General features: G+C 46.1%; 1 protein-coding gene across 1 annotated transcript in view; it reads right to left on the reverse strand.

Moving 5' to 3' along the window:
- Positions 1-3,035: 3,035 nt before the first annotated feature.
- Positions 3,036-19,846, reverse strand: part of LOC132817562 (hyccin 2-like) — a 231,627-nt gene continuing 214,816 nt past the window's right edge. The window contains exon 11 of the mRNA XM_060828068.1: positions 3,036-3,685. Coding sequence (XP_060684051.1) covers positions 3,153-3,685 — 533 coding nt within the window. The 3' untranslated portion in view covers positions 3,036-3,152. The remainder of the gene's footprint in view (positions 3,686-19,846) is intronic.

Below are 19,846 nucleotides of genomic sequence, written 5' to 3' on the forward strand. Positions count from 1 at the left end.
AGTCTCCAAACTGGAAGGAGACCCCCGCGATTCGGGGGAAGCTCTCTCCATCTGGCAGTGTACTGTGTGGGAAAGGTGAAGTCTCAAGTACCCCAAACATTCCCTTACAGAAAGGATGCAGCACAGATCCTGAAGAAAGAAAGTAAGAGAAGGAGAGAGACAAAAAAAAAGAGACCAGAAGGAAACACCAACGCCTGGCCATTGGGGCAAGAGTGACCTTGCTGTCGGGCTTAACAATGGATATTTCTGCGGGCAGAGGGATAGCAAGAAATTCTATCGGCAGCAAAAAGTCAGGCACTAACAGCTCTCTGCAACTGGGTCTGAGGGTTTGCACAGTGTCCAGGACTTATATTTGACCCAGGTGTTCCCCTAGGGTGACTTCAGCCTTGTGGCCAGTGTGGAAAAATGGTCTTTTCTGCACTGCCATGCCAGTTCCAGCAGTGGGTCCAGGACCAGCTTCACAACTGCAGGAAATGCAAATTGGATTGAATGTCAGTCTCCAGGATCCCGGACCACTCCAGAAGCACAATGGGTTGGATTTGAGGGAATGCTTTCTGAAATAACGCCAGCACTAACTCTTTTTATAATTGGAAAGATGAAGGAATGATTTGTTTTATACACAGCGCTGCCCAGTCAGAGACACTAAAAACCCCTCACCATAAGAGCACCACCAGAATCTCCACAATAATCGGCTCTTACCCCATGGTGAAGGACTTGAGTTATTGCAGCAGGGGCCAGCATTAATGTGAGCTGAACAAAGACAGACACTCACAGGCAGCTCCCTCATCAGCACACAGGCACCCTGGAGATGGTGTGCACACATATATCTCTGTGTGAAAACCATCTGTCTACCAGTAGGTGACAAGTCTGTACAGACACAAACACAAACTTGCATGAGTGCGCACACACACAGAGACATGGATACACAGACAAATACACCCTGGGCGAGGTCAGGAATGAGATTAGTAACCAGTGTTAAAAGAGAATGTAATGCTGAACTCTGAGCTTAATCCACAGTTGCATAATGTTGTCAAAATTATTATGTAGGTTCACAGGCAACAGACGCCAACGAGAGAGTACCAATGGTCAGGGCGCCTGAGACCACCAGACAACTATCTGACACATGGAAAAAAGGTCAGAACAAAAAATAGAAACAGCATATAAATGGATGGACGTTTTCTTGCTATTTTGAGTTCTGAAGGTATTCTCCCAGCTCTCCATGGACAATCCCCACTTAGTGAACCCTAGAACTGATGTTCAGATGGTCATTTATGAAGGTACACTTTTACAGGGTGTCTGAGGCCACAAAATATGCCTTTCTCAACCAGTGGGAACAGTGTCTGATCCACCATATTACACACACACTGATCTGGAGGCCATTCTGAATACCTACCTTTTAGAAATTGCCACGCATTTGACGATTTTAAGTTAGTCATGTCACTTTGTTGTAAACATAGATAACTACCCCAATCCAAAACCTATAATACACAAGACAAGCAGACAGCTTAGCAAACAGTGAGGGGCTTTTTCCCCCAAAGGAGAAGGGGATTTGCACAGAGTGAGTCAGACATCACTCTGATGTACATCTCCTGCTCTGACAGTACCCTGATGGATAAGCCACGCTCCTTGGTTTGCTCCAATTGCTTCATAAACACTCACAGTGTTTCTCCAGAGAGGCTCGCTGAGTTTCAAAGCTCCTTTAGAGACGCTCCCTACGTTTCCAGTGCTTCTTTAGAAATGCTCCCTGCTCAGTTTATCAGTGCTTCCCTTTCGGGACGCTCCCTGCTGTGTTGTGCAGCGCTCTTTTAGAGACACTACCTGCTCCGTTTATCAGTGCCGCTTGAGAGACGCTCCCTGCTTGTGGCAATATTATCTTTCTTTGGTGAAGACGGGGTGGGGGAAAGAAAGTTGGGGGGGGGGGGGAGGTACTTTTCCTACTTTTCTTTAACGAATGCATTTCGTAGCTGTGGGCGGAAGAATGTTTGAAGGCAGCAAAATATATGTTCTGAAGAAAGGAGGTTAGACTGGGGCTGGGGGCGAGGAGGTAGTCAGGGTCAGGCTGGAAGGGGAGACAGACCACGAGAGAATAGGGAAGGAGATTAATCAGGGTCAGGCAAGCGAGGGACGAATGGGGGGAGTGGCGAGATCAGGGCTAGACTGGGAATGTCAAAGGATCGCCTGCAGGAGAGATCTAATTGAACCAGATCAGTTCCAACCAAACCTCCTCAGTCAGGAAGGACTATTATCAAAAAAGAGATTGCACATCACCCGAGGTGGGGGGAAAGGGGGGAAAGAGGAGGTGGGGAGGGAGACACACACAAGTCTGCGCTGCCTGCTGAGACACAGGCTCCCTTTTTATTGCTCTCCCAGCACAAAATAATTCCTTTTTGCCTCTCAAATAGTTGTCGAGCCGGAATTAAAGAGGGCTGAGATTAAAGAGGGGTTTTGTTTAATTGGGAGTGGGGGGGGGGGGGGTGGATGGGGGAAGAATGGGGTTCATAAAGGGTGTTTGGGTAACACTCCTCACACCAACCCCAAGGGCAGAGGAAGGGGAGCTAGGGAAGGGAGGGAAGGGAAGGGAGGAGGGAGGGAAGGAAGGGAGGGAAGGGAGGGAAGGGAGGGAAGGGAAGGGAGGGAAGGGAGGGAAGGGAAGGGAGGGAAGGGAGGGAAGGGAAGGAAGGAGGGAGAGGAGGAGGGAAGGAGGGAGAGGAGGAGGGAGGGAGGGAGGGAGGGAGGGAGAGGAGGAGGGAGGGAGGGAGGGAGGGAGAGGAGGAGGGAGGGAGGGAGGGAGGGAGAGGAGGAGGGAGGGAGGGAGAGGAGGAGGGAGGGAGGGAGGGAGAGGAGGAGGGAGGGAGGGAGGGAGAGGAGGAGGGAGGGAGGGAGGGAGAGGAGGAGCGAGGGAGTGGAGGAGGGAGGGAGAGGGGGAGGGAGGGAGGGAGAGGGTGGGAGAGGAGGAGGGAGGGAGGGAGAGGGAGGGAGGGAGAGGGAGGGAGAGGGAGGGAGGGAGGGAGGGAGAGGGAGGGAGAGGGAGGGAGGGAGGGGAGGGGAGGGAAGGAAGGAGGGAGGGAGGGGAGGGGAGGGAAGGAAGGAGGGAGGGAGGGGAGGGAAGGAAGGAAAGAAGGAGGGAAGGGAGGAGGCAGGTCAGCAGCCTCCTACACCTGGGAAATGAGCTGCATGTTGAAGCTGGGCGACCGGGACTGTTTGGTGAGGGGAGCACCCGGGGAGAGCAGCTCTTTGGCGTCGGCGGGCCGGCCCAGCCTCTCCTCCTGCAGGCTGATGGTGGAGAAGCGGTTGGAGTTACCGTGCACCAGGTTGGAGCTGCCGTCCAGCGCCTGGCTGCCGTTCGCCCGCTCGAAGGACCTGGCGGAGGAGGTGCTGGCGGTCCGCACTCGCCCAGCGGCAGTAGCAGCCGGCGGCAGGTGTCTCTTGGCCAGGCTGAGCTCCATGGTGTCGGCGGCGGAGCGAGTTGGGCACAGCTTCCTGCTGCCGGGTTCCCGGCCACACTCGGCAGCTCCCTCAGCCCTTGGTGGCGGCGGCAGCAGCAGCGCCGGATCCCGAACGCCTTTCTTCAGGCTGCTGCTCTTGGAGCCGCTGGGCTGGCTGGTGCTAGAGGCCCCCGATGAGAATCCCTCATCGGCGTCAGTCAGCTGCATGGGGTCCTCTCCCCCCGCGACACCGTGTCGATCTGAGAAACACAGGACACAGGCTTCAGGCTCCGGTCACTCTCACCATGCAGCAACTTCCCAGACACAGCAACGAAGATGCAAACTCTCAGGGAAAGAGAGAGAGAGACACACACACACCCCACAGAGAGACACACACCAGAGACTACCCCACCCCATACACACACCACAGAGCCCCTCCCACACACCAGAGCCCCTCCCAAACACCACAGAGCCCCTCTCACACCTCAGAGCCCCCCCCAACACACACACACACCACAGAGCCACACACACACACACCAGAGACCCCCCCACACACCCCATAGAGAGAGACACACCACAGAGCCCCTCACCCCCACACTCTCATACACCACAGAGCCACACACACCAGAGAGCCCCCCACACACACACCAGAGCCCCACCCACTCTCGCACACCACAGATCACCCCCACACATTCACACACCAGAGCCCTCAACTCTCTCACACCACAGATCACCCCCCACACACACACACCACAGAGCTCCCCTACACACAGAGCCCCACCCGCACACATCAGAGCCATCACCCCCTCCACACACACACCACAGAGCCCGCCCCCACACACACCACAGAACCCCCCACACACTCTCACACCACAGACCCCCCCAAAACCACAGAACCCCCCCACACATACCACAGAACCCTCCACATACACACCACAGACCCCCCACACACACACTCACACCACAGAACCCCTCCCACACACACACACCACAGAACCCCCCACACATACCACAGAACCCTCCACATAGACACCACAGACCCCCCCCCACACACACACACCACAGAACCCCTCCCACACACACCACAGAAATCCCCTCCACACTCTCTCACACCACAGAACCCCCCCCAACACCATAGAACCGCCCCCACACACATACCACAGAACCCTCCAATACACACCACAGAACCTCCCCCCCAAACTCTCACACACCACAGAACAGCCCCCCACACATACCACAGAACCCACCCCACACACACCACAGAACCCCCCCCACACACACACCACAGAACCCCCCCCACACACACACCACAGAACCCCCCCACACACACACCACAGAACCCCCCCACACACACATCACAGAGCCATCCCCCCCCACACACACACCACAGAACACCCCCCCCACACACCACAGAGCCCAACACACACACACACCACAGAGCCCAACACACACACCACAGTGCCCAACACACACCACAGAGCCCAACACACACACACCACAGAGCCCAACACACACACACCACAGAGCCCAACACACACACACCACAGAGCCCAACACACACACACCACAGAGCCCAACACACACACACCACAGAGCCCAACACACACACACCAGAGCCCAACACACACACCACAGAGCCCAACACACACACCACAGAGCCCAACACACACACACAATTGAACTCAATACTTACACACACACACAATTGAACTCAATACACACACACACAATTGAACTCAATACACACACACAACTGAACTCAATACACACAAACTGAACTCAATACACACACACACCTGAACTCAATACACACACACACCTGAACTCAATACACACACACACCTGAACTCAATACACACACACACACCTGAACTCAATATACACACACACACACAACTGAACTCAATATACACACACACACACAACTGAACTCAATATACACACACACACACAACTGAACTCAATATACACACACACACACAACTGAACTCAATATACACACACACACACAACTGAACTCAATATATACACACACACACAACTGAACTCAATACACACACACACACACACAACTGAACTCAATACACACACACACACACAATTGAACTCAATACACACACACAATTGAACTCAATACACACACACACACACAACTGAACTCAATACACACACACACACAATTGAACTCAATACACACACACACACACACACACAATTGAACTCAATACACACACACAACTGAACTCAATACACACACACAAAACTGAACTCAATACACACACACAACTGAACTCAATACACACACACAACTGAACTCAATACACACACACACACACACAACTGAACTCAATACACACACACACACACAACTGAACTCAATACACACACACACAACTGAACTCAATACACACACACACACACACACACAACTGAACTCAATACACACACACACACACACAATTGAACTCAATACACACACACAATTGAACTCAATACACACACACACAATTGAACTCAATACACACACACAATTGAACTCAATACACACACACACAATTGAACTCAATACACACAAACAATTGAACTCAATATACACACACACACACAATTGAACTCAATACACACACACACACACACTTGAACTCAATACACACACACACACACTTGAACTCAATACACACACTCACTTGAACTCAATACACACACACACACTTGAACTCAATACACACACACACACTTGAACTCAATACACACACACACAATTGAACTCAATACACACACTTGAACTCAATACACACACACACACAATTGAACTCAATACACACACTTGAACTCAATACACACACACACACTTGAACTCAATACACACACACACACTTGAACTCAATACACACACTTGAACTCAATACACACACACACTTGAACTCAATACACACGCACAATTGAACTCAATACACACACACAATTGAACTCAATACACACACACAATTGAACTCAATACACACACACACACAATTGAACTCAATACACACACACTTGAACTCAATACACACACACACACTTGAACTCAATACACACACACACAATTGAACTCAATACACACACACACACACAATTGAACTCAATACACACACACACAATTGAACTCAATACACACACACACAATTGAACTCAATACACACACACACACAATTGAACTCAATACACACACACACACAATTGAACTCAATACACACACACACACAATTGAACTCAATACACACACACACACAATTGAACTCAATACACACACACACACAATTGAACTCAATACACACACTTGAACTCAATACACACGCACAATTGAACTCAATACACACGCACACAATTCAACTCAATACACACGCACACAATTCAACTCAATACACACACACACACACAATTGAACTCAATACACACACACACACAATTGAACTCAATACACACACACACACAATTGAACTCAATACACACGCACATTTGAACTCAATACACACGCACACACACACAATTGAACTCAATACACACACACACACACAATTGAACTCAATACACACACACACACACAATTGAACTCAATACACACACACACACACTTGAACTCAATACACACACACACACACAATTGAACTCAATACACACACACACACAATTGAACTCAATACACACGCACACACACACAATTGAACTCAATACACACACACACACACACTTGAACTCAATACACGCACACACACACAATTGAACTCAATACACACACACACACAATTGAACTCAATACACACACACACACACAATTGAACTCAATACACACACACACACACACTTGAACTCAATACACACACACACACACACTTGAACTCAATACACACACACACACACACAATTGAACTCAATACACACACACAATTGAACTCAATACACACACACACACACAATTGAACTCAATACACACACACACAATTGAACTCAATACACACACACACAATTGAACTCAATACACACACACAATTGAACTCAATACACACACACAATTGAACTCAATACACACACACAATTGAACTCAATACACACACACACACAATTGAACTCAGTACACACACACACACAATTCAACTCAATACACACACACACACAATTCAACTCAATACACACACACACACAATTGAACTCAATACACACACACAATTGAACTCAATACACACACACACACTTGAACTCAATACACACACACACTTGAACTCAATACACACACACAATTGAACTCAATACACACACACAATTGAACTCAATACACACACACACAATTGAACTCAATACACACACACACACAATTGAACTCAATACACACACACACACAATTGAACTCAGTACACACACACACACAATTGAACTCAATACACACACACAATTGAACTCAATACACACACACACACTTGAACTCAATACACACACACACACACAATTGAACTCAATACACACACACACACACAATTGAACTCAATACACACACACACAATTGAACTCAATACACACACACACACACACACAATTGAACTCAATACACACACACAATTGAACTCAATACACACACACACACAATTGAACTCAATACACACACACACACAATTGAACTCAATACACACACACACAATTGAACTCAATACACACACACACACAATTGAACTCAATACACACACACACACAATTGAACTCAATACACTCACACACAAAGCCCAACACACACACACATAAACACCACAGAGCCCAACACACACACACACCACAGAGCCCGACACACACACCACAGAGCCCGACACACACACCACAGAGCCCGACACACACACCACAGAGCCCGACACACACACACACACACCACAGAGCCCGACACACACACACACCACAGAGCCCGACACACACACACACACCACAGAGCCCGAAACACACACACACACCAGAGCCCGAAACACACACACACACCACAGAGCCCGAAACACACACACACCACAGAGCCTGACACACGCACGCACACCACAGAGCCCGACACACGCACACCACAGAGCCCGACACACGCACACCAGAGCCCGACACACGCACACCAGAGCCCGACACACGCACACCACAGAGCCCGACACACAAACACACACACACCACAGAGCCCAACACACAAACACAGACATAGAGCCCGACACACACACACAGAGGTCAATACACACACACACTTGAACTCAATACACACACACACACACACAATTGAACTCGATACACGCGCGCACACACGCACAATTGAACTCAATACACACACACAGAGCCCAACACACACACACATAAACACCACAGAGCCCAACACACACACACCACAGAGCCCAACACACACACACCACAGAGCCCAACACACACACACCACAGAGCCCAACACACACACCACAGAGCCCAACACACACACACACCCCACAAAGTCCGACACACACACCCCGCAGAGCCCGACACACACACCCCGCAGAGCCCGACACACAAACACACACACACAGAGCTCAATACACACACGCACACACACACACAATTGAACTCAATACACACACACACAATTGAACTCAATACACACACACACAATTGAACTCAATACACACACACACACACAATTGAACTCAATACACACACACACACACAATTGAACTCAATACACACACACACACACAATTGAACTCAATACACACGCACAATTGAACTCAATACACACGCACACACACACAATTGAACTCAATACACACACACAATTGAACTCAATACACACACACACACAATTGAACTCAATACACACACACACACACAATTGAACTCAATACACACACACACACACACAATTGAACTCAATACACACACACACACACACAATTGAACTCAATACACACTCACACACAATTGAACTCAATACACACACACACACAATTGAACTCAATACACACGCACAATTGAACTCAACACACACGCACACACACACAATTGAACTCAATACACACACACACACACAATTGAACTCAATACACACACACACACACTTGAACTCAATACACGCACACACACACACTTGAACTCAATACACACACACACACTTGAACTCAGTACACACACACACACAATTGAACTCAATACACACACACACAATTGAACTCAATACACACACACACACAATTGAACTCAATACACACACACACACAATTGAACTCAATACACACACACACACACACAATTGAACTCAATACACACACACACACACACAATTGAACTCAATACACACACACACAATTGAACTCAATACACACACACACAATTGAACTCAATACACACACACACAATTGAACTCAATACACACACACACACAATTGAACTCAATACACACACACACACACAATTGAACTCAATACACACACACACACACAATTGAACTCAATACACACACAGACACACACAATTGAACTCAGTACACACACACACACACAATTGAACTCAATACACACACACACACACAATTGAACTCAATACACACACACACACACAATTGAACTCAATACACACACACACACAATTCAACTCAATACACACACACACAATTCAACTCAATACACACACACACACAATTGAACTCAATACACACACACAATTGAACTCAATACACACACACAATTGAACTCAATACACACACACAATTGAACTCAATACACACACACACACACACACAATTGAACTCAATACACACACACACACTTGAACTCAATACACACACACAATTGAACTCAATACACACACACACACAATTGAACTCAATACACACACACACAATTGAACTCAATACACACACACAATTGAACTCAATACACACACACAATTGAACTCAATACACACACACACAATTGAACTCAATATACACACACACACACACAATTGAACTCAATATACACACACACACAATTGAACTCAATACACACACACACACAATTGAACTCAATACACACACACACACACACACAATTGAACTCAATACACACACACACACACAATTGAACTCAATACACACACACAATTGAACTCAATACACACACACAATTGAACTCAATACACACACACACACACACACAATTGAACTCAATACACACACACACACACACACAATTGAACTCAATACACACACACACAATTGAACTCAATACACACACACACAATTGAACTCAATACACACACACACACACACACAATTGAACTCAATACACACACAATTGAACTCAATACACACACACACACACAATTGAACTCAATACACACGCACAATTGAACTCAATACACACGCACACACACACAATTGAACTCAATACACACACACACACAATTGAACTCAATACACACACACACAATTGAACTCAATACACACACACAATTGAACTCAATACACACACACACAATTGAACTCAATACACACACACACACACAATTGAACTCAATACACACACACACACACACTTGAACTCAATACACACACACACACAATTGAACTCAATACACACACACACACAATTGAACTCAATACACACGCACAATTGAACTCAACACACACGCACACACACACAATTGAACTCAATACACACACACACACACACACACACACACACACACACACAATTGAACTCAATACACACACACACACACAATTGAACTCAATACACACACACACACACTTGAACTCAATACACGCACACACACACACTTGAACTCAATACACACACACACACTTGAACTCAGTACACACACACACACACAATTGAACTCAATACACACACACACACAATTGAACTCAATACACACACACACACACACACACACACACAATTGAACTCAATACACACACACACACACAATTGAACTCAATACACACACACACACACTTGAACTCAATACACGCACACACACACACTTGAACTCAATACACACACACACACTTGAACTCAGTACACACACACACACAATTGAACTCAATACACACACACACACAATTGAACTCAATACACACACACACACAATTGAACTCAATACACACACACACACAATTGAACTCAATACACACACACACAATTGAACTCAATACACACACACACAATTGAACTCAATACACACACACACAATTGAACTCAATACACACACACACAATTGAACTCAATACACACACACACAATTGAACTCAATACACACACACACAATTGAACTCAATACACACACACACACAATTGAACTCAATACACACACACACACAATTGAACTCAATACACACACACACACACACAATTGAACTCAATACACACACAGACACACACAATTGAACTCAGTACACACACACACACAATTGAACTCAATACACACACACACACACAATTGAACTCAATACACACACACACACACAATTGAACTCAATACACACACACACACAATTCAACTCAATACACACACACACACAATTGAACTCAATACACACACACAATTGAACTCAATACACACACACAATTGAACTCAATACACACACACAATTGAACTCAATACACACACACACACACAATTGAACTCAATACACACACACACACTTGAACTCAATACACACACACAATTGAACTCAATACACACACACACACAATTGAACTCAATACACACACACACACAATTGAACTCAATACACACACACAATTGAACTCAATACACACACACAATTGAACTCAATATACACACACACACACACAATTGAACTCAATATACACACACACACAATTGAACTCAATACACACACACACAATTGAACTCAATACACACACACACACACACAATTGAACTCAATACACACACACACACAATTGAACTCAATACACACACACAATTGAACTCAATACACACACACAATTGAACTCAATACACACACACACACACACACAATTGAACTCAATACACACACACACACAATTAAACTCAATACACACACACACACACAATTGAACTCAATACACACACACAATTGAACTCAATACACACACACACACAATTGAACTCAATACACACACACACAATTGAACTCAATACACACACACACATTTGAACTCAATACACACACACACACAATTGAACTCAATACACACACACACACACAATTGAACTCAATACGCACACACAATTGAACTCAATACACACACACACAATTGAACTCAATACACACATACACACACTTGAACTCAATACACACACACACACAATTGAACTCAATACACACACACACACAATTGAACTCAATACACACACACACACAATTGAACTCAATACACACACACACACAATTGAACTCAATACACACACACACACAATTGAACTCAATACACACACACACACACACACACACACACAATTGAACTCAATACACTCACACTCAAAGCCCAACACACACACACATAAACACCACAGAGCCCAACACACACACACACACCACAGAGCCCGACACACACACACACACACACCACAGAGCCCGAAACACACACACACACCACAGAGACCGAAACACACACACACACCACAGAGCCCGAAACACACACACACCACAGAGCCTGACACACGCACGCACACCACAGAGCCCGACACACGCACACCACAGAGCCCGACACACGCACACCACAGAGCCCGACACACAAACACACACACACCACAGAGCCCAACACACAAACACAGACATAGAGCCCGACACACACACACAGAGGTCAATACACACACACACACAATTGAACTCGATACACGCGCGCACACACGCACAATTGAACTCGATACACGCGCGCACACACGCACAATTGAACTCAATACACACACACAGAGCCCAACACACACACACATAAACACCACAGAGCCCAACACACACACACCACAGAGCCCAACACACACACACCACAGAGCCCAACACACACACACCACAGAGCCCAACACACACACACACCCCACAAAGTCCGACACACAAACACACACACACAGAGCTCAATACACACACACACACACACACAATTGAGCGCTATACACACAGACGCACAATTGAGCTCAATACACACACACACCACTGAGCTCAATACACGCACACACAAACTGAGCTCAATACACGCACAATTGAGCTCAATACACGCACTCACAACTGAGCTCGATACACACACACACAAATTGAGCTCGATACAAACACACTCAATTGAGCTCAATACACACACACGCACACAACTGAGCTCAATACACGCAGTCAATTGAGCTCAATACACGCAGTCAATTGAGCTCAATACACGCAGTCAATTGAGCTCAATACACGCACACACAAACTGAGCTCAATACACGCACACACAAACTGAGCTTAATACACACACACACCACTGAGCTCAATACACACACACACCACTGAGCTCAATACACACACACACCACTGAGCTCAATACACATACACACCACTGAGCTCAATACACACACACACCACTGAGCTCAATACACACACACCACTGAGCTCAATACACACATACGCACAGACAATTGAGCTCAATACACGCACACACAAACTGAGCTCAATACACGCACACACAAACTGAGCTCAACACACGCACAATTGAGCTCAATACACGCACAATTGAGCTCAATACACGCACTCACAACTGAGCTCAATACACACACTCAATTGAGCTCAATACACACACACGCAAACAATTGAGCTCAATACACGCACACACAAACTGAGCTCAATGCACGCATACACAAACTGAGCTCAATACACACACACACCACTGAGCTCAATACACACACACACACACACACAACTGAGCTCAATACACACACACGCACAGACAATTTAGCTCAATACACGCATACACAAACTGAGCTCAATACACACACACACCACTGAGCTCAATACACACACACACCACTGAGCTCAATACACACACACACCACTGAGCTCAATACACACACACACCAGAGCTCAATACACACACACACCACTGAGCTCAATACACACACACACCACTGAGCTCAATACACACACACACGCACACACAGACAATTTAGCTCAATACACGCATACACAAACTGAGCTCAATACACGCATACACAAACTGAGCTCAATACACACACACACACACACCACTGAGCTCAATACACACACACAGACAATTTAGCTCAATACACGCATACACAAACTGAGCTCAATACACACACACACACACACCACTGAGCTCAATACACACACACACACCACTGAGCTCAATATACACACACACACACCACTGAGCTCAATGCACACACACACACCACTGAGCTCAATACACACACACACACACCACTGAGCTCAATACACACACACACACAAAACTGAGCTCAATACACACACACACACAAAACTGAGCTCAATACACACACACACACACAAAACTGAGCTCAATACACACACACACACAAAACTGAGCTCAATACACACACACACACACACACCACTGAGCTCAATACACACACACACACCACTGAGCTCAATACACACACACACACCACTGAGCTCAATACACACACACACACACCACTGAGCTCAATACACACACACACACACCACTGAGCTCAATACACACAGACACACACACCACTGAGCTCAATACACACACACACACCACTGAGCTCAATACACACACACACACCACTGAGCTCAATACACACACACACACACCACTGAGCTCAATACACACACACACACACCACTGAGCTCAATACACACACACACACCACTGAGCTCAATACACACACACACACACACCGAGCTCAATACACACACACACACACACACACACCACTGAGCTCAATACACACACACACACCACTGAGCTCAATACACACACACACACACACACCACTGAGCTCAATACACACACATACACACCACTGAGCTCAATACACACACACACACACGAGGTCAATACACACACACACAAATTGAGCTTGACACACACACACACAATTGAGCTCAATACACACACACACACACACACACAATTGAGCTCAATACACACACACGCGCGCACACAACTGAGCTCAATACACACACACACACCACTGAGCTCAATACACACACATACACACCACTGAGCTCAATACACACACACACACACACACACACACACACACACGAGGTCAATACACACACACACAAATTGAGCTTGATACACACACACACAATTGAGCTCAATACACACACGCGCAACACAACTGAGCTCAATACACGCAGACAGACAATTCAGATAAATACACGTACACAATTGAGCTCAATACACGCACACAGACAATTTAGCTAAATACACGCACACAATTGAGCTCAATACACACACACACGCGCACACAACTGAGCTCAATACACACACACACACACACCACTGAGCTCAATACAGACACACACACAATTGAGCTCGATACACACACACACACAATTGAGCTCGATACACACACACACACACACACAATTGAGCTCGATACACACACACAGAATTGAGCTCGATACACACACACAATTGAGCTCGATACACACACACACACAATTGAGCTCGATACACACACACACAATTGAGCTCGATACACACACACACACAATTGAGCTCAATACACACACACACACAATTGAGCTCGATACACACACACACACACACACCACTGAGCTCAATACACACACACACACACCACTGAGCTCAATACACACACACACACACACCACTGAGCTCGATACACACACACACACACACAATTGAGCTCGATACACACACACACACACACACAATTGAGCTCGATACACACACACACACACAATTGAGCTCGATACACACACACACACACAATTGAGCTCGATACACACACACACACACACAATTGAGCTCGATACACACACACACACAATTGAGCTCGATACACACACACACAATTGAGCTCGATACACACACACACACACACAATTGAGCTCGATACACACACACACACACACACAATTGAGCTCGATACACACACACACACACACAATTGAGCTCGATACACACACACACACACACAATTGAGCTCGATACACACACACACACAATTGAGCTCGATACACACACACACAATTGAGCTCGATACACACACACACAATTGAGCTCGATACACACACACACACACAATTGAGCTCGATACACACACACACACAATTGAGCTCGATACACACACACACACAATTGAGCTCGATACACACACACACACACAATTGAGCTCGATACACACACACACACACACCACTGAGCTCAATACACACACACACACCACTGAGCTCAATATACACACACACACCACTGAGCTCAATACACACACACACACACCACTGAGCTCAATACACACACACACACAACTGAGCTCAATACACACACACACACACAAAACTGAGCTCAATACACACACACACACACACACACCACTGAGCTCAATACACACACACACCACTGAGCTCAATACACACACACCACTGAGCTCAATACACACACACACACCACTGAGCTCAATACACACACACACACACCACTGAGCTCAATACACACACACACACGCACACAACTGAGCTCAATACACACACACACACAATTGAGCTCGATACACACACACACACACAATTGAGCTCGATACACACACACAGACAATTGAGCTCGATACACACACAGAATTGAGCTCGATACACACACACAATTGAGCTCGATACACACACACAATTGAGCTCGATACACACACACACACACCACTGAGCTCAATACACACACACACCACTGAGCTCAATACACGCACACACAATTGAGCTCAATACACCCACACACAATTGAGCTCAATACACCCACACACAATGGAGCTCAATACACGCACACACACACAATTGAGCTCAATACACGGACACAGACAATTTAGCTCAATACACGCACACAATTGAGCTCAATACACACACAACTGAGCTCAATACACGCACACAGACAATTGAGCTCAATACACGCACACAGACAATTGAGCTCAATACACGCACACAGACAATTGAGCTCAATACACGCACACACATACAACTGAGCTCAATACACACACACACGCACACAACTGAGCTCAATACACACACACAGACAATTGAGCTCGATACACACACACAATTGAGCTCGATACACACACACAATTCAGCTCGATACACACACACAATTGAGCTCGATACACACACACAATTGAGCTCGATACACGCACACACAATTGAGCTCAATACACGCACACACAATTGAGCTCAATACACGCACACACACACAATTGAGCTCAATACACGCACACAGACAATTGAGCTCAATACACACACAACTGAGCTCAATACACGCACACACAATTGAGCTCAATACACACACGCACATACAACTGAGCTCAATACACACACACACGCACACAACTGAGCTCAATACACACACACACGCACACACTGAGCTCAATACACACACACAGACAATTGAGCTCAATACACGCACACACAATTGAGCTCGATACACACACACAATTGAGCTCGATACACACACACACACCACTGAGCTCAATACACACACACACACACCACTGAGCTCAATACACACACACGCACACCACTGAGCACAATACACACACACACACACACACCACTGAGCTCAATACACACACACACAATTGAGCTCGATACACACACACACACACAATTGAGCTCGATACACGCACACACACAATTGAGCTCAATACACGCACACAGACAATTTAGCTCAATACACACACACACGCACACAACTGAGCACAATACACACACACACACAACTGAGCTCAATACACGCACACAGACAATGGAGCTCAATACACGCACACAGACAATTGAGCTCAATACACGCACACACAATTGAGCTCGATACACACACACACACACCACTGAGCTCAATACACACACACGCACACCACTGAGCACAATACACACACACACACACCACTGAGCTCAATACACACACACACAATTGAGCTCGATACACACACACACACACAATTGAGCTCGATACACACACACACACAATTGAGCTCGATACACGCACGCACACAATTGAGCTCAATACACGCACACACAATTGAGCTCAATACACACACGCACACACAATTGAGCTCAATACACACACGCACACACAACTGAGCTCAATACACGCACACAGACAATTTAGCTCAATACACGCACACAATTGAGCTCAATACACACACACACGCACACAACTGAGCACAATACACACACAGACGCACACAACTGAGCTCAATACACGCACACAGACAATGGAGCTCAATACACGCACACACAATTGAGCTCAAAACACACACGCACACACAACTGAGCTCAATACACGCACACAGACAATTTAGCTCAATACAGGCACACAATTGAGCTCAATACACACACACAGGCACACAACTGAGCTCAATACACACACACACGCACACAGACAATGGAGCTCAATACTCGCACACAGACAATGGAGCTCAATACACGCACACACAACTGAGCTCAATACACGCACACACACAATTGAGCTCAATACACGCACACACACAATTGAGCTCAATACACGCACACACAATTGAGCTCAATACACACACGCACACACAACTGAGCTAAATACACGCACACAGACAATTTAGCTCAATACACGCACACAATTGAGCTCAATACACACACACGCACACAACTGAGCTCAATACACACACACACGCACACAACTGAGCTCAATACACGCACACAGACAATGGAGCTCAATACACGCACACAGACAATTGAGCTCAATACACGCACACACAACTGAGCTCAATACACGCACGCACACAATTGAGCTCAATACACGCACACACAATTGAGCTCAATACACACACGCACACACAACTGAGCTCAATACACGCACACAGACAATTCAGCTCAATACACGCACAGAATTGAGCTCAATACACACACACACGCACACAACTGAGCTCAATACACACACACACATGCACACAACTGAGCTCAATACACGCACACAGACAATGGAGCTCAATACACGCACACAGACAATTGAGCTCAATACACACACACACACACACAATTGAGCTCGATACACGCACACACACAATTGAGCTCAATACACGCACGCACACAATTGAGCTCAATACACGCACACAATTGAGCTCAATACACGCACACACAATTGATCTCAATGCACACACACACACACAATTGAGCTCAATACACACACACACAATTGAGCTCAATACACACACACAGACAATTGAGCTCAATACACGCACACAGACAATTG

This window comes from Hemiscyllium ocellatum, chromosome 7 (genome assembly GCF_020745735.1).
Source record: "Hemiscyllium ocellatum isolate sHemOce1 chromosome 7, sHemOce1.pat.X.cur, whole genome shotgun sequence".
NCBI lineage: Eukaryota > Metazoa > Chordata > Chondrichthyes > Orectolobiformes > Hemiscylliidae > Hemiscyllium > Hemiscyllium ocellatum.